Below are 22,915 nucleotides of genomic sequence, written 5' to 3' on the forward strand. Positions count from 1 at the left end.
ATATAAATTTGTTCAAGTTTCTCCTATATATTTCTATTACTGCTGTATTTACTTTTGCAATCAAGTTTCTTAGAGGAGGCAAGATGGCGCGTGAGAGTCATCAGGCGCAGTAAGACAGAGTCCCAGACCCCAGAAGATGGGACTTGTGCTTAAAGACTCGACAGGTGCCTAGAAGAACTCGCTGATTTGCTCGGCCGCGTGAGGGGCGGAGTCACACGCCCGTAGAGGGCGTGGCTTCCAGCGCGCGCGGGAAAGGGGCCGGCGCCGCCTGCGCGCACACAGTTGGCGGCCGCGCGCAGGACGCTCAGGGCCGGGATGGCGGCGGTGGCGCCTGGAAGCGGGGCTTCCCGGGAGGAGGAGGGCACCGGTGGGGACGCAGCCACGCCGCAGCCCCCAGCCCCGACGAGTGCGCCCGGAGCTCGTCTCTCGAGGCTGCCTCTGGCGCGAGTGAAGGCCTTGGTGAAGGCGGACCCCGACGTGACTCTCGCGGGACAGGAAGCCATCTTCATTCTGGCACGCGCCGCGGTGCGGCTGGGGCACAATGGGGCGGGGATGGGGCGGGGATGGGGCGGTGCACGGTGCGTGGCGACGGGCGGGGCTCGGGGCTTCTCCGAAGGGCGGGGCTTAGCGATCCTTTGGTCCTGGTTTGGGGAGCGTCGGGAGCGTAGGGCGGAGTGTTCTGAGGCCCGGGAGGTGAGAAAAATGCTAGGGCGGATTCTGAGATGGTGAGTATAGGAAGAGAAGACAGGAGAAGGATCCCATGTCGATACAGTAGTTGTACTGGTTTGCTGACACACCTACCTCTTCAAGAGGGCCTGGACGCGACTTTATAACTTGCATCTCTAGTTTAACAGAACTTGTAGGAGTCTCAAGTGAGTGAGTGGGGTGGGTCTACGAGTGAGGGAGGGGCGGATGCATCTCCAGCAATTGCGGGAGGGGGAAGGGGAATAGACCTTCATCAAGTCCGGGAAAACCTTCAGCTTCCCGGAGAACCTCCCTTTCACCCCCGCCCCCACCCCCACCAAAGAAGCACGCACACGAATTGTACTGGAGCTCATGGAAACAGTTCTCTGTTTTTTTGTTTTGTTTTCAAATTTTCGTTTATTATAACTTTTTCAGTTTTTTTCCTGCTTATTTTCTTCACAGGAACTGTTTGTGGAAACCATTGCAAAAGATGCCTACTGTTGTGCTCAACAAGGGAAGAGGAAAACTCTTCAGAGGAGAGATTTGGGTAGAGTGTCACTGTGGTATCTTGGATCTGGAGGCAGACAAGGGAGGCCTGGGCTGGGCCCGTCGAGGCTTTCCCTTATGCCAGTCGAGATGGCATCACTATAGGATGAGAGGTGCCCCAAGTCTCATCCTATGATGTTTTCTGTTGGGCTGCCACAGTGCCAGAAATGCTTTTCTAATCGGTATGCTTTGGGTGGCTAGAGAAGTGCTGGGACAGAGAACCAAAGGAGTCTAGGCATTGCCAAAGCTGACTAGATTCCTTTATACCTTCAGCCATGTACCAGGCATGACTTTTTTTTCACGTAGGTGTTCGATTTTTTACTCCACCTTGTAGCCAGTAACACTAGAACATGTGTAAACTTATATGCTATATTCTCACTTGGCCTGCTACATAGCCAGACTTTTCTCTGATAACTTTCAGAGCAAAGATGTTTCCCTCCATGAACAGTAATTACCCAGGCTTTTCTTATTTTCTTACTCTTTTAAAAAAATTTTAGTTCCCTGACTGGGGATCAAACCCTTGCTGCTAGCATTGGGGCCCAGAGTCTTAATTAACCACTGGACAGCCAGGGAAGTCCCTTTTATTACTCTTGTAGAGAGATAGCTGATATGTAGGATTTGATGGTGGAGTAGATTTGTATTTCAAGGTAGCAAGGGGCAAATTTTATGAATGCCCTCATTGCATAAAGCCTCATGCCGGTCACTGTGTGGGTCGTGCTTTTGTAAGAGATTGATGCCCAAATGACTGAAGTTAGTCAGATGTCCCTTTACTCTGTGTTTCAGATAATGCAATAGAAGCTGTGGATGAATTTGCTTTTCTGGAAGGTGAGTTCTCTATCAGTAGGGAATCGTTTCCATCTGTCTTTCCTGTGCTAACGATCTGAGTTCAAAACCTTATAAAAACGAATGGCCTGGTTCTTTCTTCATGTAGAAATAATTTTTCTCCCTGTTTGCTATTTCAGATAGGAAAAACAAATTCTAATTCAAATGCCCTTGAATAATTAGAACTTCCTCCTGAAAACTGCTTAACCATAGAAAATGGGAGGGACTCTGAAGAACCCAGTGGAGTTAGGTAGATTCAAAAGTTTGAGCCTTACTTTGCCCTTCTTAGATATCAATCTTACCCCTCATCATAATGCTGGAGATCAGAAGTGATTGCCAGCATTTAAAGGGTTGTTTCTTGTTCTTGTATCTTCTTCAGCAATCTGTGTAATTATTTTGTTGCTGTGAGATACTGTTCTGGCCTGTGTTATTTTTTCCTTAGGAATTTCAGGTTAACTCCTGTTTTCTGACTAAATCTCATAGAAATAGAAAATATTTGAAATTCCTTATTTTAGCTAACTTTTCTTAGCGCTCTAACTCTTACTTAATTCCTAAATTTGATCGTCTTTCTATTTCCTGTGTGTATTCTGATTGAAGAGCTTTGTGAAACCTGTGTACCTTCAGTTCATTCTCACCTTTACCATACCAGGATGTTCTCTCTGCCTCCCTGAAGCCTTATCACTTGCAGAAATCTTTTTTTGAATTATTTCAGTTTTTTTTTTACACCCCTTTGTTCTGCAACTGTAATCAGCCTAGTCTCTGGCCCTTTTGGTTGTTGTCATTACTCAGTCACCAAGTCATGTCTGCCTCTTTGCGGCCCCACGTACTATAGCATGTCAGGCTCCTGTGTCCTCCACTTCTGGAGTTTGCTTGAATTCATGTCCATTGAATTGGTGATGCTATCTGACCATCTCATCCTCTGTCGCCCCCTTCTCCTGTTGCCTTCAATCTTTCCAGCCTCAGGATCTTTTCCAGTGAGTTGGCCCTTCACTTCAGATGGCCAGAGTATTGGAGCTTCAGCATTAGTGCTTCCAATGAGTATTCAAGGTTGATTTTCTTTAAGATTGACTGGTTTGATCTCCTTGCCGTTCAAGGGACTTGCAAGGGTCTTCTCCAGCACCACAATTTGAAGGCATCAGTTCATCGGTACTCAGCCTTCTTTATGGCCCAACTCTCTCGTCTGTGCATGACTACTGAAAAAACTGTAGCTTTGAATGTATGGATATGTTATTTTAAACGTCTTTTAAGATACATTCTTATGGCTAGCTTTAAGCCTAGATTATTGAGTATTCTCTTAATTTGTAGATCTTTTCTGCATACTCATCTAAAAAATAACTTGTTGGCTGTCTGCCTAAGGTGGGCACCTGCTTGTGATTGACATGCTGTCAGTTCCTCAGTCAGAAATGTTTGGAGCCTAACTAGCTATTTGTTTTTATTTTTAAATATGGAACACTTCATGAATTTGTGTGTCATCCTTGCTTAGGGGCCACGCTAATCTTCCCTGTATTGTTAAATTTTAGTAAATGTGCTGCTGAAGTGAGCACTCTGTTTATTTTTAATTACCATCTTTTCAAAGAGATGAGCAATTTATTTAAGTTTCTGCCTTAAAGACATAAGAGTACCAACCTGTGGTGCCAGGATGATAAATTGGAGAGTACTAGGAATAGGAGTGTAGAAAACTTACGAAGTTTTCCACTTTAGCCTATACGGTGCCTAATGCTTAGCTTGGATTTTTAATAAATGGCCATATAATAAGTGGTGGATGTGTTCATTTTCATCTTTGGATTCAGTAATCTCAGTAATTGAATCCCTTTGGCGGGTCATTTTAGCCCCCTGGGATTTAGTCAGTGTTATGTTATTTTGTAGTTGGTAAAGTGAATGTTCTTAAGTCCTTAGATGTGTATGTTCTAAGTGGAATTTTTTTTTTAAATCGAGTCAGTATATGTTCATGATTAAAAGTCAGATAGTTACCTTATGGCTTACAATGCAATGTAGCTGCTGCCCCTCATCTTGTCATTATTTCTATTTTTAGCTTTCCAGGTGGTTTCTTCTATTTTTGAATAGTATGCTTTGTTGTTGGTTTATCAACTCTAGATGTTGTCTTTTGACTTCCAGCGACGATAAAGGAAGTTTTGGTAAACCTATACCACCCCATCAGTCCTTTCCCTCTTTTTTGTTTTTGGCAGGTTTACCATTATTTTTAGTTCCTCTGTTACCTTTACAGTTTACGTAACATACTAAAATATGTATTTTTTGTTGACAACTCACTTTGTAAGGTAGGACTGTTGGTGCACTTTTCCCTTCCTTTCCCGTTATTAGCTCACTTCTGGCTCTAACTTTGTGTCAAGGCTGAAAACATACCTCCTTATCATAATTAAACCTTCCGTGCTTAATAGGTTGAGTTTAGAAGTTGAAAAATAGTATTCAGAACAGTCTTCCTTTAACCTCTCTGTCCTTTAATCTCTTATATAGGTCCCCTCCTTTCAGGCCACTGTTTTTCATCTCTTTTGTAAGCTTCTGGATATTTTATGTAGATATGTTTATGTGTGTGTATGTATTCTTTTCTAAGAACCTTCCCTTATGAAAGGATATAGCACAGAATATGTATCTTTTCTTTTGTGGATTCTGTCAAACATCCTGTATACCTGATTCACATTTCTACCAGGAGTGTATGACAGTTCCCATTGCTCCCCATTCTCACCAATACTTGGTATTATCGGAGTTTTATTTTTGCAAGTTTGGTAGGAACAACATTGGTGGGACTTTTTATCATGAAAGAGTGTTGGATTTTGTTAAATGCGTTTCCTGCATCTATTAAAATGATCATGTGGTTTTTAATCTTTTCTTTTGTTAATGTGAATATTGAACTGTCCTTGTATCCTGGAATAAAGTCCACTTGATCACAGCATATGATTCTTTTTAATATATTGTTGGATTTGGTTTGCTAATATTTTTTGAGAATATTTGTATTGATATTCATCAGTGATATTGGGCTGTAATTTTTTTTTTTTTTAGTTTGTCTCATTTTGGTATCAGGGTAATAATGGTGGTCTTACTGTAGAATGAATTTGGGAGTATTTCCTTCTGCAGGTTTTGGAATAGTTTGAGAAGGATAGGTATTAAGCTCTTGCTGTATGTTTGGTAGAATTTCTCTGAAGCTGTCTGGTCCTGGACTTCTGTTTGCTGCATATTTTTTGATTACTGGTTCAGTTTTACTACTGGTGGTCCAGCTATTCAGATTATTTTTCCTTCCTCATTCAGTCTTGGAATGTTGTCTGTTAGTAGAAATGTATCCTTGTTAAAATTTTCACGGTTCATCTATTCCTTTCCCTAGTTCAGTTAGCATTCTTATTACTAATGCTTTAAACTCTTTATCTGGTAAATTATTTATTTTTGTTTCATTAGTTGTTCTTTCAGGGTTTTTTCCCTTGTTCTTTCATTTTTAAAGAAATTCCTCTCTTTTCGTTTTGCTTAAGATTTCTCTGTCTCTGTGAAATTAGGTGAAACAGTTACCCATCCTGGTCTGAAGGGGAGTGCTTATTTGGGAGCATCTCTATAGTCTGTGTGCTCAGTGACTTGGATGGGAGAGTTGGATTTTAAGTGAACACGAGTCACATCTTACCTCAGTGTGCTGGCAGCTATCGCCTTAGTAGAAGGTGGGGCCGGACAAGGAGGGGCCAGAGCCGAAGAGAGGTATGACCTGGGTCTTCTTCACTCATCAGTTGCCAGCACTGCCCTATCATGAGTGATGTCAGGTCCCAAACTGCTGGAGCAGAAGCCGTTAGAGGAAGGTCCAGCTTGGTTCTGTTGATGTTGAGTGTGTGTTCTTTCTTCCGCCAGGCATCAGCACGGTTGCTCCAAAGGAGTGCAGTGCTAGAACCAGAAGGGCTAAATTGGGTACCTCGTGGAGGCGGGGGCCTGTGGTTGGGTGGTCCTGGCATCAGGCGGAGCTATAGGCTGCTGGTGAGCTCCTGCTGCTGTGAATGCTAGAAGTGGTGCCCTTCCCTTGTTTGGACGCTGTGCTCGGCTTGAGCCTGCCCTGTCCCCCACAGTTGTGCATGTTCCTCAGCAGTGGCAGCCTTTGCCCTAGTGGAGAGCTGTCCTGCGGGGCAAGAGGACCAGAGTAGGGGCTTGACACGGACTGGGGTGCATGCAGCGGTGGTCCCAGCACCAGTCAGAACTCCAGAGCACCCCTGATTTACCACCCTGTGACCAGTGATGGGCTCCCTTGTTCTCAGATGCCCCGCCAGATCCAAGCTGGCTTTGTCCCTCACGGCCGAGTGTTTTGCTCAGCTGTGGCAGCCTTTGCCCTAGCATGGAGCTGTGCTCTGGAGCAGGTGGGGGCGGGGGAGGCGCTTGGCATGGGCTGAGGTGCACTGGGTAGTCACGGTTCCAGTCTGCTGCTTCTGCCGTGTTTGGGGAGTAAGCACGTGTGTGTGTACATTCGTCGTGAGTGGAGTCCAGGTTTTTTACAACCACCTTGTCAGTCCCCATAGATTTCAGACCAGCTAAGCAGGACTCATCCTCCCTGTGTTAGGCCCCAGAGCTGGGGTGCCCTTGTTGAGATTCAGACTGCTCAGTACCCAGGGAGGAGCTCCACCATCGATCCGCCTTATCTTCTGTATCTACTCCTGGGGTACAGGCCCTGACCTGGCCTCTTCCCTTCCCTTCCTAACTCTGTGGGGATCTTTCTTACAGCTTTGACTGTACAGGAGTTTTTCTGCCAGTCTCCAGTTAGTTTTCAGGGAGACTTTCTCTACATGCGGACGTATTTTTGGTGTGTATGATGTGAATTGTTTAAAAAAACCCTCAGGCTTATAGTCTTTGTCTTTAAGTGGAGCATTTAATTTAATGTAATTAATGTATATGGGTTAAATGTACCATCTTATTTTGTGCTATTTGTCCTTATTTTATGTTTTTTCTGTTTTTTGCCTTTTAAGTATAATTTATTCAGCATTCTCCCTATTATTTGGGGAATTATAATCTCTTTTTTGTTATCCTACCAGTTATTACATACATCCTTAATTTATCAGAGCCTAATGTTAATACTTTTCCCTTTATCCTCAAAAAAATAGGATCTTAGAATCCATTAGCTCAATGTACCAGGCCTGCCTCCCACAGTCATGCTGTTATTGTCACCTGTTTTGTCTTTGTCACTTCACATAAGGCATCATTATTGCTGTGTTGTACAGGCAGCGATACATGAATCTATCCATATATTTATACTGTCTTTGCTCGTTATATTTCTTCTCCATTTGTGATCATTTTCTTTCCGAAATAAATCATAAAGGGTCTGGTGGTAGCAAACTCTGCTTTTGTTTTTTTGTTTTTGTATTTTGGGGGGCCTAAAAGTACCTTTTTAAAAGTTTTTTTTTTTCCTACCTGCTCTGGCTCACTGATTTACTTTCTTTATTGAAAGGTATTTTGCTGAATATAGAATTCTAGGTGAAACTTTCTTTGTTTTAGCACATTGAATGCTCCTTCTTCTCTTTTTGGGCCTCTGTTGCTTCTTTGGAAGCTAATTTGCCCCCTTTTTCTGGTTTTGAAGATTTTCTCTGTCTTTGATTTTTCTGTAGTTTCACTCCAATGTATCCAGGAGTAATTTCCTAAGTTTGCTTCAGTTCAGTTCAGTTCAGTCGCTCAGTCGTGTCTGACTCTTTGCGACCCCATGAATCGCAGCACGCCAGGCCTCCCTGTCCATCACCAACTCCCGGAGTTCACTCAGACTCACGTCCATCGAGTCAGTGATGCCATTCAGCCATCTCATCCTCTGTCATCCCCTTCTCCTCCTGCCCCCAATCCCTCCCAGCATTAAAGTCTTTTCCAATGAGTCAGCTCTTTGCATGAAGTGGCCAAAGTACTGGAGTTTCAGCTTCAGCATCATTCCTTCTGAAGAACACCGCTTTTTAAATCTATGGATTGAGGTCTTCCTCTCCTGGAGAAGTCTCTTCCTCTCTCCTTTCTCTCGTTCTTTCTGCTTTCTCTCTGGGATTTGCATTAAGCATATGCTAAAAGTTAACCATAATTTTGTCTCTCCATGATGTATTCTGTGTAATTTTCGTGACTTTACAGTTTATAATTCTCTCTCCAGTGGTCTTGTCTTCTTTAAATTTTTTCTCTTGAGTTATTATTTTCACTTCGTTTCTGTAGTTTTTAGTGTTTGTGAATTCCATTTCATTACTTTTGAAATATCTTTTGTCATTTTTTGTTTGTATTTGCTGCAGATGTTTTGAAGGTTGTCTTTCATTTCCTTACCCATAGTATGTACACTTGTTTATAGTTGCTGCTGCTGCTGCTGCTGCTGAGTCGCTTCAGTCGTGTCTGACTCTATGCGACCCTGTAGACGGCAGCCCACCAGGCTCCCCCGTCCCTGGGATTCTCCAGGCAAGAACATGAGTGGGTTGCCATTTCCTTCTCCATTGCGTGAAAGTGAAAAGTGAAAGTGAAGTCGCTCAGTCGTGTCCGACTCTTAGCGACCCCATGGACTGCAGCCTACCAGGCTCCTCGTCTGTGGGACTTTCCAGGCAAGAGTACTGGAGTCGGGTGCCATTGCCTTCTCCGTGTTTATAGTCTATGTCCAGTCTAATATTCAAAGCCCTTTAAGGCTGGTTTACTTACTTTTCTGGTTTTATTGTTTCTCTTGGTACTGTATCATGGTCTTTTTCCCCTATATGCCTAGTTGTCTTGGTATATTTGGTCTTGGTATTTGAAAAAGTTACTTGTTGGATGATCACTTGAGGCCTTTATAATGAGACCTTTCTCCAAAGATTTTTATTTGTTTCTGCAAGGCATATAGAGGCAGGTATCAGTGCAGGACCTTTTTCTTGAATCCAGGACTTGATTTCTTGATCACTGTGTTGATATAATGTGTGATGTCAGGTCTGTGAGGGGACTGATTTAATTCTAGTTCAGCCTTACTCTGAGGGTGTAGCCTTTTGGGAATCCAGCTTTTGAAGAGGGGGCGATTATCAAACCTTTCCAGTTGGGCACGTTCTCATGTTTGACTCTTCATTGCCTTCGTCAAATCACAACACAGTTTCTTGGCTCTCTTTTGGGTTGGCAGGTTCCCCTGAAGTCAAAGCAGTTTTGGAGGCTAGGTTTTCTTTGTGTTCTTGCCCTCTCTAGGTTTTGGATTTGCCTTTTCATGAGGCCTGTTTAATGCCTGAAGGATTTTCTTTTTAAAAATATTTTAAATCAGCTGTATCAGTTTGATCTCAGCAGGAACTTGCCATTATCAAAAGCAGAGGCTATTAAAAAATTTGAGGTATTTCTTCTTTGTTTTGTTGTTTCCTTACATGTTCTTTCCCCAAGTTATTCTTTTTACTTTCCTTTTACTAGATGAGCGTTCTTGAGATGCCTTGTAATTTTTATTCTATTTTAGAATGTGGGAATAAGAAGGCTCTTTGGAACTTATGTATGTATCTGTGTGGAGGGTGGTTTTTGCCTTGCAGTTTTATATGAGTGTGGGTAGAGGTGGAACCAGATGTTATGTTGGGGGCCTTCAGAGGTCAGAATTGCAGAAAGCTTGACTGTGGGAAGCTAGAATTTTTCAGAAGCTACGCTAGTTCCCCAGATAATTCATTTAGTTCTTTAGAAGAAAGCTTGCTGATTTTGTTTATCATCTTTTTCAAAAGACTATAAACTCTACTTAGAGAACTTACTTATTTTGTATCACTCACCCCTTGTGTAGTCTCCACAGATGCTCATCAAGTAACACAACTTCTTAGCCCTTTTCCCACCACTAATTTGAATTGTCTAGACTCAACTGCCCACCCTCATAATGACATGTTTTTTCCCCAAGGATCTTTTGGATGGGTGTTTCTCAAAATTAATATTTTGGCCTTAGAAGCACTGCTAGTACCAAAGCATCTTTCACTTGGCCCAGTTTGCTACATTCATCCAGTTCTTGAAGCACCTTGCTTTAAGCATTGCTCTCTGTGTTTTTAGGTACTTTGGATTGATTGCTGAGCTGGGCAGTTTGGTGAGCCTGGACCTGCATCCTTCAGCTAGACCCTCTGCAGGCCTCAGCTTTGAAGAAGAGTCTTTAACATGTTGAACTTCTGCATTTTTTCTGTTCTACGTTCACCTAAGCCTGAACAAGCCTGTTAGCTTTAATCTACAAGGTCTTCCACTACTTGGGTCTTCCATTTCTGGCCTGGATGCAGCTGCTTATGGTAGAAATATAGAAAATGGTGTGTGTAGGTTGGTTAATAAATGATAAGGATCAAATAAAGGTTTCTGATCAACTTTAGCCTTATGTGTTTTATAATCTTGTCTGTATTCTTGCCTCATGACTGGAGAGCCACAGATCTTTCTGCTCTTTCTTGATAGCTGTTGTAAACCTCAGTCTTTCATTTATCTTTTTTTTTTTTTTTTTTAGCACATCAGCAAAATGTGACTCCAGAATTTACAGGATGTCACTTAAGGTCTTCAGAGGTCAATAAATGCGATCCTAGCTATAAAATCAGTTAAAATATTTTAATAGCATTTGTTGTTGTTTAGTTGCTAAGGCATGTCCAACTCTAGCCCACCAGGCTCCTCTGTCCATGGGATTTCCCAGGCAAGAATACTGGAGTGGGTTGCCATTTCCTTCTCCAGGGGATCTTCCTGACCCAGGGATTGGACTTGTCTCCTGCATTAGCAGGTTCATTCTTTACCACCAGATGCAGGCTATAGTCCATAGAGTTGCAGAAGAGTCAAACACGACTTAGCGACTAAACAACCACCGTACAGTTTACCCGTTTAAAGTGTACATTTAAGTAGATTTTAGTTTATTCACAGATGCATACAACTGCTGCTGTGGTCAATTTTGGAACATTGTTAAGGGAATTATAGGTGGTATTTTATGTCTGGCCTCTTTCACTTAAGATAATCTTTGTGATGTTTTATAGCATATATCAGTACCCATTCCTTTATTTTAAAAATTGTGGTATACGGAACATAAAATGTGTCATTTTAGTGATTTTTAAGTATACAATTCTGTGGTATTAAGTATATTCCGATTGTAATCACCATTATCCATCTCCAGAGCATTTTTCATCTTCCCATACTGAAACTGAACCCGTTAAAAAAATCCCCTATTCTTTCCTTCCCCAGGCCCTGGCTAAATTTTGTGTTTTGATGGAAGGTGTGGGTGTCATAGGAGGAAGGAGGCAGAGAACTTAGAAAGTAGTTGTTAAGAAAAGCAGGAAGCTTTGAACAGTGGAGGTTAAGTATTTTTGGATCATGAATGAAAGGTACAAAGTCTAAATCTCCCTAGAAAATGTACAGATGCTTAATCCTGTAATGTTACAGAAAAGCTGCATAGGTAGTAGAGACTTGTATACTCCTCAGCTAGTTCCCCATTTCTAACACCTTACATTACCAGGTACATTTGTCAAAACTAAGAAACTGACATATCCCTGTTAAGTCCAGGCTTTTTGGGTTTCTTTAATTTTCCCATTAATATCCTTTTCCTATTCTAATATCCAATCCAATACATTACATTTACTTGTCCTGTCTCCCCAGTCTCCTGGTCTATGACAATTTCTCAGTCTGTTCTCTCTTCATGACTGATAGCTTTCAGTAGCACTGGGGAGGTATCTTATAGACTGTCCCCATCATGGGTTTGTCTGTTTTTGTTATGATTAGTTCCAGAGCTTTGCATATAATTTCAGGGGTTGCACAGGCCCCTGAAGCCGTTACATGGGCCTTCTATTTTATTACTCTACATAGGAATTTAAAAGGGAATGCAGGGCCTGGCTGTTCGAAGGAGAAGTCCCCGCAGAGTTAGATCATTTTCTTATTTCTCTCGGGACCTGGACTCTGTGCCAGGGTCTATAAGTCGGGCCCTTCTGCCCTTTGGGTCCCACCCCCGGGACCTCCATCCTGGTGGCCTTCGTCCATTGCCAGGCACAGCCCAGCAGTCAGCGAGGCCTAGGCCTCCAAGTCATCCCAGGAGGCCACCTTCCCCTCCCCAACCCGGTTGATGCCACCTCGAGCTCTCCTCCATGCCTTTCTCAATTGCATTCTGTGCAGCAGAGACTATGGGTTGAAGATCATTGTGATAAATGTTTTCCAAAAACTTGTCATAGAGGATGGCTGTGAAAACACCAGGACCACTGCTGTGCGTGTAACAAGCAGATAAGTACCTGCGCATGAACGGTCAAGTCTTTAGCAGTGGTGCTTAAAAATTTGTCATTATCTCAAAGGTGTGGCATATAACATTTTCTAGGGAAAAATGAAGAGTTGTTCAAGAAGATGTGCATTAAAGCAAGTGATAAAAATTAAAATTTTATTTAACGTTCATTTCACAAATTATGAAAAAGAAAAAGGGAATGTGGGCCTTTTTTCAACATAAACAGGTTGCAGCCCATTAATAGGACATGACATCAATGTAATATGTTGCTGTTGTTATTAAAAGCACCAGAGTGTTCACCTGAATGAAAGGTTAGTATTTTTGTTTCATTTATATGTGTGTATACTAGGTCATTGTGTAAAATCTATATCATGGGCACAGTTTTTGCCCCTGTGGCCTTTGCCCCTGCTGTCATGCTTATGAGTGTGTTACGTGGCAAGAAGGATGTCGGAGTTGTAATTAAGGTTACTAATCAGCAGACTTTAAAGTAGATTATCCTAAGTTATCTGGCCAGCCAAATGCAATCACAAACTTTTAAACAGAGCTTTGTCCTGGTCAAGAGTAAAAGTTAGAGATGTGGCAGGAGAGGATGTCAGAAAGAGTGAACGCATGAAAAGTACATGGTCTGTTGCTGCTGGCTTTGAAGGTGGAGAGCGTCATGAGCCAAGGAATGCGGCAGCCTTCAGAAGCCAAGAACAACCTCTGGTTGACAGCAGGGACATGACCTCAGTCCCACAACTGTGTTGAACTGAATTCTGCCAGTAACTTGCCTAGTCTTGGAAGTGGATAGTCCCTTAGAGCCTCCAGATAAAGCCCAGGCCAGCTGACACTTTCACTTTGGCCTGGTGAGACCCTGAACAGATAATCTGGTCATGGTGTGCTGGACTTCTAAACTGCAGAACTGTGAGATAATAAGTATTGATTTAAGCTGCCAAATTTGTGGTAATGATGTATTTCTTACTAAGGATCAAAGTAAAACAACATTGGAAAATATTGCTATAGTGGAAAGGATCCTAGACAGGTCAGGAGAGTTTGGTTCTCACCTCACTATTCCTACTCCCTTAGATAAAACTTAATCACTTCCCCTTCCTGAGTTTTCCCTCTTATCAGTTGAGTGGGCTATTATAAAGTTTCTTCCATGTGACATATTTTTCCTTTATGAACTGCCTTTCTGTTTCAGCAAAATTCACCCCTTTTAGTGTATAGTTTTATGAGTTTTGATAAATGCAGGTAATTACCATCTCAAGGATTAGAAAAGTTACATCACTACAAAAACTCCCTCATGCTGTCTCTTAAGGTCCTCTCCCACCCAAACAGTGCTCCAGCAACCACTGATCTATTTATTGCCCCTGTAGTTTGCCTTAATAAATGGAATTATACAGTGTGTAGATTTTGAGTCTGGCTTCCTTAATTTGGGCTTGGCTTGTGGCTCAGCTGGTAAAAAATCTGCCTGCAATGGGGGAGACCTGGGTTCAAGCCCTGGGTTGGGAAGATCCCCTGGAGAAGGAAAAGGCTATACTCTAGTATTCTGGCCTGGAGAATTCCATGGACTGTATAGTCCATGGGATCACAAAGAGTCAGACACGACTGAGTGACGCTTTCATAAATTTAGCATAATGCACTTGACGTTTATTTTGCATTTAGCAGTAGCTTTTTAAAATTTCTGTGTAGCATTCCATTGTATGGGGTGTATGTACCACATTTTGTTTACCCTTCCCCTGTTGAAGGATGCTTGCCAGTTTTTGGTGATTATAAATGAAGGTTGCTGTAAATATTTGCATGCAGGTTTCCATGTCTCGCAGGTAAATACATAGGAGTGGGAATGCGGGATCCTCCTGTAAACATATGTCTACTTTCTGAAGAAACTGCTCAACTATTTTCTAAAGTGTGTGTGTGTGTGTGTGTGTGTGTGTGTGTGTGTGCGCGTGCTCTCAGTCGCTTAGTCTCGTCTGACTCTTTGCGGCCCCATGGTTTGTAGCCCTCCAGGCTCCACCATCCATGGAGTTTTTCAGGCAAGGCTACTGGAGCTTGTTGCCATTTCCTACTCCAGGGAATTTTCCCAACCCAGGGATCAAATCCGTGTTTCCTGTGTCTATTGCATTGCCAGGCAGATTCTTTACTGCTAGTACCACTTGGGAAGAAACTGCTCAACTGTTTTCCGTAGTACCAGTACCATTGGGCATGTATCCCAGCAGTGTTTGAGAATGTTCTGCATCCTTGTTGGGCTTCCCAGGTGGCGCTAGTGGTAAAGAACTTGCCTGCCAATGCAGGGTCCTAAGAGACAGGGTTTGATCCCCAGGAGAAGGAAATGGCAACCCACTCCAGTATTTGGACAGAGGGGCCTGCCAGGTTACAGTCCATGGGGTTGTACAGAGTAGGAGAGGACTGAAGTGACTTACATGCACACAATCTTGTTAGCGCTTGGGTTGCTATAAACGTCTGTTAGAATTGCTCTTGCTGTGTCTCATAGGTTTTAGATCGTTGTGTTTTTCTTTCCGCTCTTCTCTAGGTGTTTTTTATTTGCCCTCTGATTTCTTCAGTGATCCACTAGTTGCTTAGTAGCATATTGTTGGCTTCCCAGGCGGTGCTAGTGGTAAAGGACTTGTTAGCCAATTCTGGAGACATAAGAAATGCAGGTTTGATCCCTTGGCTGGGAGGATCCCCTGGAGGAGTGCACGGCAACCCATTCCAGTATTCTTACATGAAGAATCCCATGAACAGAGGAGCCTGGCAGGCTACAGTCCACGTGGTTTTAAAGAGTCACATGCAACTGAATCGACTTGGCACATCCGGCACACATAGCATACAGTTTTTTTCTTGTTGATTTTTAATCTGATAGTGTTGTGGTCAGAAAAGATGCTTGATAGGATTTCAGTTCTCTTAAATCTACTGAGGCTTGATTTGTGACCCAAGATATGATCTATCCCAGATAATGTTCTATATGTATTTGAGAAGGAAGTGTATTCTTCTGCTTTTGGATCCAATGCTTTATAAATACAGCTTCATCTATTCTAATAGAGGAAAACAACAGAATGGGAAAGACTAGAGATCTCTTCAAGAAAATTAGAGATACTAAGGGAATATTTCATGCAAAGATGGGCTCGATAAAGGACAGAAATGGTATGGACCTAACAGAAGCAGAAGATATTAAGAAGAGGAGGCAAGAATACACAGAAGAACTCTACAAAAAAGATCTTCATGACCCAGATAATCACGATGGTGTGATCACTCACCTAGTGCTAGACATCCTGGAATGTGAAGTCAAGTGGGCCTTAGAAAGCATCAATACAAACAAAGCTAGTGGAGGTGATGGAATTCCAGGTGAGCTATTTCAAATCCTGAAAGATGATGCTGTGAAAGTGCTGCACTCAATATGCCAGCAAATTTGGAAAACTCAGCAGTGGCCACAGGACTGGAAAAGGTCAGTTTTCATTCCAATCCCAAAGAAAGGCAATGCCAAAGAATGCTCAGACTACCACACAATTGCACTCATCTCACATGCTAGTAAAGTAATGCTCAGAATTCTCCAAGCCAGGCTTAAGCAATATGTGAACTGTAAACTTCCAGATGTTCAAGCTGGTTTTAGAAAAGGCAGAGGAACCAGAGATCAAATTGACAGCATCCGCTGGATCATCGGAAAAGCAAGAGAGTTCCAGAGAAACATCTATTCCTGCTTTATTGACTATGCCAAAGCCTTTGATTGTGTGGATCACAAGAAACTGTGGAAAATTCTGAAAGAGATGGGAATACCAGACCACCTGACCTGCCTCTTGAGAAACCCATATGCAGGTCAGGAAGCAACAGTTAGACCTGGACATGGAACAACAAACTGGTTCCAAATAGGAAAAGGAGTGCATCAAGGCTGTATATTGTCATCCTGCTTATTTAACTTATATGCAGAGTACATCATGAGAAATGCTGGACTGGAAGAAGCACAAGCTGGAACCAAGATATACGGGAGAAATATCAGTAACCTCAGATATGCAGATGACACCACCCTTATGGCAGAAAGTGAAGAGGAACTAAAAAGTCTCTTGATGAAAGTGAAAGTGGACAGTGGAAAAGTTGGCTTAAAGCTCAACGGGAAATAGATGGGGAAACAGTGTCAGACTTTATTTTTTTGGTCTCCAAATCACTGCAGATGGTGACTGCAGCCATGAAATTAAAAGACGCTTACTCCTTGGAAAGAAAGTTATGACCAACCTAGACAGCATATTCAAAAGCAGAGACATTACTTTGCCAACTATGGTCTGTCTAGTCAAGGCTATGGTTTTTCCTGTGGTCATGTATGGATGTGAGAGTTGGACTGTGAAGAAAGCTGAGTGCCGAAGAATTGATGCTTTTGAACTGTGGTGTTAGAGAAGACTCTTGAGAGTCCCATGGACTGCAAGGAGATCCAACCAGTCCATTCTGAAGGAGATCAGCCCTGGGATTTCTTTGGAAGGAATGATGCTAAAGCTGAAACTCCAGTACTTTGGCCACCTCATGTGAAGAGTTGACCCATTGGAAAAGACTCTGATGCTGGAAGGGATTGGGGGCAGGAGGAGTAGGGGATGACAGAGGATGAGATGGCTGGATGGCATCACTGACTCTATGGACGTGAGTCTGAGTGACCTCCAGATGTTGGTGTTGGACAGGGAGGCATGGCGTGCTGTGATTCATGGGGTTGCAAAGAGTTGGACATGACTGAGCGACTGAACTGAGCTGATTCTAATGTGTCATTTAAGGCCTTTGTTTCCCTATTAATTTTCTGTTTGGATGATCTGTTCGTTGAAGAAAGTAGATTATTAAAGTCCCCCATTATTATTATATTATGGTCGATTTCTTCTTTATGGCTGTTAGTATTTGCATTTTATATTGAGGTGCTCCTAGTTTGGTATATGTATATTTGTAATTGTTATATCTTCTTCTTGGATTGAATCCTTAATCATTATGCATGTCCTTCTTTCTTGTAATAGTTTTAAAATCTATTTTGTCTGATATTGCTACTCTAGCTTTCGTTTGATTTCCATTTGCATGGAATATCTTTTTCCATTCCATCACAGTCTAGATCTGAAGTGGCTCTCTTGTAGACAGCATATATTCAGGTCTTGTTTTTGTATCCATTCAGCCAATTTGTGTCTTTTGGGTGGAGCATTTAATCCATTTACATTTAAGGTAATTAGCAATATATTACCAATATGTATGTTCTTATTACCATTTTGTTAATTGTTTTAAGTTTGTTTTTATAGGGCTTTTTCCTTCCCTTCCTCTTTTGTTCTCTTCTCTCGTGGTTTGATGACCATCTTTAGTGTTGTGTTTTGATTCCTTTTTCTTTTTTGTAGGTATATCTATTGTGGATTTTTTATTTGCAGTTTCCATGAGGTTTTGATACAGCAATATACATATATATATATATATATATATATATATATATATATATATATACATACATACATACATACAAGACTGTTTTAAGTTGCTGGTCTCTTATTTCCAATACATTTCCAATACCCTGCATGTGTACTCTCCTCATGATTGGTTTTGATATAATATTTGTGTGCAGACGATTTTTCTATCTTTACTGTATGTTTGCCTTTACTGATGAGCTTTTCTATTTGTAGTTTCCCCGTTTCTACTTTTGGTCTTTTCCATCTAGAAAATTTCCTGTAGAATTTGTTGTAAAGCTGGTTTGGTAGTGCTGAATTCTCTTAGCTTTCCTGGTCTGTAAAGCTTTTGATTTCTCTATCAAATCTGGAGGAGAGCTATGCTGGGTAGAGCATTCTTGGTTATAGATTTTTCCTTTTCATCACTTTAAATATACCTGCCACTCCTTTCTGGTCTGTAGAATTTCTGCTGAAAAATTAGCTGATAACCTTATGGAGACTCCCTTTTATGTTATTTATTGCTTTCCCTTGGTGCTTTTAATATTTTTCTCTTTGTCTTTAATTTTTGTCAATTTGATTAATATTTGTCTTGGTGCATTCTTTCTTGGGTGAATCCTATATGGGGCTCTGCACTTCCTAAACTTCAGTGACTATTTTCTCTCCCCAACTAGGGAAATTTTCAGCTATTATCTCTTCAAATATTTGCTCATTCACTTTCTCAGACCCCTACAATGCAAATGTTGGTGCATTTGACCTTGTCAAAATGGCGGCTTCCAGGATGGCTTATGCCAGTGAGCACTCCCCAGTACCCCTGCCACCAATGTCCTTGTCTCCACAGTGAGCCATAGCTGCCCCTTGCCTCTGCTTCCCAGGTGACCCTCCAAGACCAGCAACTAGGTTTGGCCCAGGCTCCTATGAAGTCACAACTTTCCCCCACTGGATCCCAGTGGGCACTGAACCTTATGTGTACCCTCTAAGAGTGGTATTTATGTTTCCCTCAGTCCAGTGGAGTTCCTGTGGTCAAGTCCCACTGGTCTTCAAAGCCAAATGCTATGGGAGCTCCTTTTCCCAATGCCAAATCCCAGCCTGGGAGCCTAATGTGTGGCTCAGAACTCTCACTCCTGTGGGCGAAACTGCAATGTAATTACTTTCCAGTTTGTGGGTCACCCACTTGGGGCGTATAGGATTTATTTGTATCATGAATGTGTCCTTCATCCTACCCACTTTCTCATGGAAATATGACTGGTGTGATTCTCTACCTAATATTAATGATGGTTATTTCTAGATGGTGGAAAAAATTTTAAAGCTTTCATCTCTGTTTTTTTTCTGTGTTCCTTATTACGATATGCAAGTTATGATGTGAGGAGGGATCAGAACTAGGAGCTTTTTTGATATTGGGTTGGGACTAACCACTAAAATCTCTGATCTGGGCTTGAGATTGTTTGTCCCAGTGTTGCCTAAAATTTCCCAAGAGTGATAAAATATCCCAATTTTCTGGAAGCCAGATTATATTTTGTCTTATCTGTGTTACACAAAAGAGTAATACTATATAATTTCACTTATATAGAGCTCTAGATCAGCAAAAATTCACTATGGCAGAAAAAAACTAGAACATTATTGTCTCTTAGGGATGGAGGTGGGAATTGCCTGGGAAGAAGTGAAGTGAAAGTCACTCAGTTGTGTCTGACTCTTTGCAACTCCATGGACTATACAGTCCTTGGAATTCTCTAGACCAGAATACTGGAGTGCGTAACCGTTCCCTTCTCCAGGGGATCTTCCCAACCCAGGGATCAAACCCAGGTCTCCCACATTGCAGGCGGATTCTTTACCAGCTGAGCTACCAGGGTAGCCCCGTGTTTTTTATCTCCATAGAGGTGTGGGTCATATGGAGGCTTGTGTTTGTCAAATTCAGTAAATGGTACACTTAACTTTATTGCAGTTCATTGTTTGTAAATTTTACCTTAAAAAAGCCCATTAGCAAATTTTGTATTCTAGTTAGTGATGGGCATACTGAAGTGTTTAGAGGCAATATGTAATGGTATTTATAATCTGCTTTGAAATGTGTCATAGATAAGAGGGATTGATAGATGAAGAAATATGTGATAAAACAGATGTTAACAATTATAGAATCTGAGTAGTGAGTTGACTTTTCTTTTTAAAAAATTTCAAAATAAAATGTTGGGAAAAGAAAGACCATTGCAATACCATGAAAGACTGAGTGAAAATGGAAGAGCTAGAAGGGAACCAAAGGTACAATCCACCAAACACTTTTTTGTGTAGCACAGATGCTGAGATGAATAGGTCCATTCTGATCCTCCAGGACATGGGAACATGGAAGGAGAACTACTCGAGAGTACATTTTTCTGATCCAAATGAGTATTTCAGTAATGTATTCATGGAGACTCAAAAGTCGTGAGTATGAGAAAGGAGAGTTGTATTCCAACCAGAAGAAATTAAGATAAAGTACCCACCTCAAGTCAAAGACAGTCATCTCCCAGACCTTAAGGATTTCTACTCTGGAAACTTTCATTGCCTCCAGAAGAGGTGACTGATACTACGTCTTCAAACCCCACTGTGAAACAGCTGTTCTCAATTATGATATAGATGTGTTGATAGATCATTCACAAATGACTTGTTTCTAATAACAGTTGACTCTAAAATAAATTTATTAGAGTCAGTTTAAGGTTCTTCCGAGGTAAGACCATTTTCATGTTCACTGTATTTTCTCAATTGGAGTTTACAGGTATAGTTAAGTGCTGGTATGAAAAGACTTAAACATAACCAAGGCTGTATCCTTAAGTGTCTCACAAAAGTGAACAGTCCCTGCTCTGTATTTCTTGATGGAAATTCAGTTTGGAAATTACTGATCTGCATGTTAGTTCCATAACCTGACTGTATCAAATTCATCTGTGGCCTTTGTTAAAAGTATTGGTTTCTGGATCATATCACCCCCTGGACCTAATGAATCAGAATCTCAATGTTGGAGCTCCAAGAACCTCTCTTTTTGAAAAACAAATTCCCCAGGTAATTTTTTTCCCTGGCACTGATTCACAGACTTCTGGTCTACAGGAAAATATAAATCCAAAGGGCAGGGCATGGGTTCGTCATCATGTCTATTGAACTGATTCATCATTAATAAAGCAGCCATTGTCATGGTAAGTGGTCCTGAGATGCTGGCATAAATCTGCAGGTGGCCTATGAACTTAGAGGCTCCTACATTCCTGGGCCATAACCAGCAGAGGGAGACTGGCTCCCCAAGCCTTTGGTGAAGGCAGCCCCCCTTTATACCATCTCTTGGTGGACATGCTTTCTTCTGCCAAGTCAGGTTTAAAGCTGTGGCAATTTTAGGAATTTCCCTTGAGTCTTCTCAGAAATGACAATCATACTTTTTCTATATTCTTGCCCAGAAGCGTTCTGAACTCTCTTCAAGCAATAAATCGAGTACACTATCCAGAGTTCTTACTTCTCTTTCACTGCAGGCTATCTGAACCTCAGAAATGTGTTGTTCCTGTTATTAAGATTTCATACAGTTGAGAGGAAACAAGTGTGAGGATCTTATCAGAATCCTGTCATCAAAGAAAGCCCTTTGCTTATAATAATATGCTTCAGTATATGAGCTATGGTGTATTTTTCTCAAGAATTTGGAAATATGGGATAGGAAGATTGCTTTTGAAAAGCAGAAACTCAAAGTCAAGCTGAGTTCAGAGGCTGAGTTGCTCCTAGATTCAACTAGACCAGATCGAATATATCTAGAAGAATGTATCAGTTGGTGGGGAGCACTGTTAAGTCATGAGAGTGAGGAAGGAGTCCCTGTTGGTGGGGCCCATCCTCCACTAGGTAGGGTGGCTTGAGCCAGTGCCTCTGAGTGTTGTGGTCCCATTGACCAGACATGATAGCCTTTCCTATTTGGGTGCCTTCAGCCAGTGGAATTGTATTTTGATCTCCATTTGTTCTGAGCCCACATTCCCCAAGCACTGATTTTTTGCTGACTTGGCTTCCCAGGTAGCTCTGCCCCAGGGAGAAAAGGTGCTAATCATGGAAATTTGGTCTGTTTCCATTCACTCTGACAGTGATTTCTCTTTATGAATGAATAGGGCCATTTCCAGCTATATGAGTGGTCTGTCAGTTGCATCATTATAGGGAAACAAGAGGATGTGGTGGCCTTATGCATAGGGAGTATTTCACTCCTTGAAATACTAGAGAATTCCAGAACAACATCTACTTTTGCTTCATTGACTACACTAAAGCCTTTGACTATACAGATCACAATAAACTGTGAGAGTTGGACAATAAAAAGGCTGAGCACTGAAGAACTGATGCCTTTGAATTGTGGTGCTGGAGAAGACTCTTGAGAGTCCCTTGGATAGCAAGGAGATCAAACCAGTCAATCCTAAAGGAAATCAACCCTGAATATTCATTGGAAGGACTGAAACTGAAGCTCCAATATTTTGGCCATCTGATGTGAAAAGTAATCACCGGAAAAGACCCTGATGCTGGGAAAGATTGAAGGCAGGAAGAGAAGGGGACGACAGGATGAGATGCTTGGATGGAATCACTGACTTGATGGACGTGAGTTTAAGCAAGCTCTGGGAGATGGTGAAGGACAGGGGGGCCTGGCATGCTGCAGTCAATGGGGTTGCAAAGAGTCGGACATGACCGAGTGACTGAACAACAATATTCCCTGGAAGAGTTACTCCACACTGTAGATTACTGATGTTTTCGAAAATTGCACACAACTAGAACACACAGACATTAGAAGTAAGCTTCCTATAGGAAGGAAATGATGCAGGAGAGAACTGAGGTGTTTGGCCATATTTGGAACAATCCACAGGCTGCATTATGCCCATATTTATAGAGCTCTATAAATATTCAGTGTTTCAATGTATCAGATGGTAACAACATCCAACAGGTGGAGGGAGAGAGAGACGCTGTAGAGTGAGGAGAAGGTGATTCGCACAGGTCGAGGATGTGGGGCATCATGAACCAGATCCAAGATGATCCAGACACAAATGTCCAGTCTCTAGCAGTGGGAAAGTGAAAAAGTGAAAGTGAAAGTCTCAGTCGTGTCTGACTCTTTGTGACCCCATGGACTGTATAGTCCATGGAATTCTCCAGGCTAGGATACTGGAGTGGGCAGCTGTTCCCTTCTCCAGGGGATCTTCCCAACCCAGGGATCAAACCCAGGTATCCTGCATTGCGAGTGGATTCTTTACCAGCTGAGCCACAAGGGAAGCCCAAGAATACTGGAGTGGGTAGCCTATCCCTTCTCCAGCGGATCTTCCTGACCCAAGAATTGAACAGAGGCCTCCTGCATTGCAGGTGGATTCTTTACCAATTGAGCTATCAGGGAAGCCCCAGGCATTAGAAACCATGGGGCAAG

At 42.1% G+C, this 22,915-nt stretch overlaps 1 protein-coding gene and 1 non-coding gene across 2 annotated transcripts; one reads left to right on the forward strand and one right to left on the reverse strand.

Annotated features, from left to right (window-relative positions):
- Positions 1-278: 278 nt before the first annotated feature.
- Positions 279-10,303, forward strand: POLE4 (DNA polymerase epsilon 4, accessory subunit). The gene is made up of 4 exons (XM_027967027.2): positions 279-525; positions 1,147-1,231; positions 2,014-2,055; positions 10,000-10,303. The coding sequence occupies exons 1-4, from the start codon at positions 316-318 to the stop codon at positions 10,011-10,013; spliced, it is 351 nt and encodes a 116-aa protein (XP_027822828.1). The 5' UTR covers positions 279-315; the 3' UTR covers positions 10,014-10,303.
- Positions 3,491-3,596, reverse strand: LOC114114171 (U6 spliceosomal RNA). Its single transcript, XR_003589009.1, has one exon. It is a non-coding gene; the product is annotated as a U6 spliceosomal RNA (small nuclear RNA).
- Positions 10,304-22,915: the final 12,612 nt, after the last annotated feature.

The sequence above is a fragment of the Ovis aries genome, chromosome 3, assembly GCF_016772045.2.
Source record: "Ovis aries strain OAR_USU_Benz2616 breed Rambouillet chromosome 3, ARS-UI_Ramb_v3.0, whole genome shotgun sequence".
NCBI classification, from domain to species: Eukaryota; Metazoa; Chordata; class Mammalia; order Artiodactyla; family Bovidae; genus Ovis; species Ovis aries.

Excerpts from the sequence above, each read along its gene's own strand:
- POLE4 (XM_027967027.2), top strand. The coding sequence starts at position 316 with ATGGCGGCGGTGGCGCCTGGAAGCGGGGCTTCCCGGGAGGAGGAGGGC. Across the intron at positions 526-1,146 it reads TCATTCTGGCACGCGCCGCG|GAACTGTTTGTGGAAACCAT; the intron begins GTGCGGCTGGGG and ends TTTTCTTCACAG. Across the intron at positions 1,232-2,013 it reads TCTTCAGAGGAGAGATTTGG|ATAATGCAATAGAAGCTGTG; the intron begins GTAGAGTGTCAC and ends TCTGTGTTTCAG.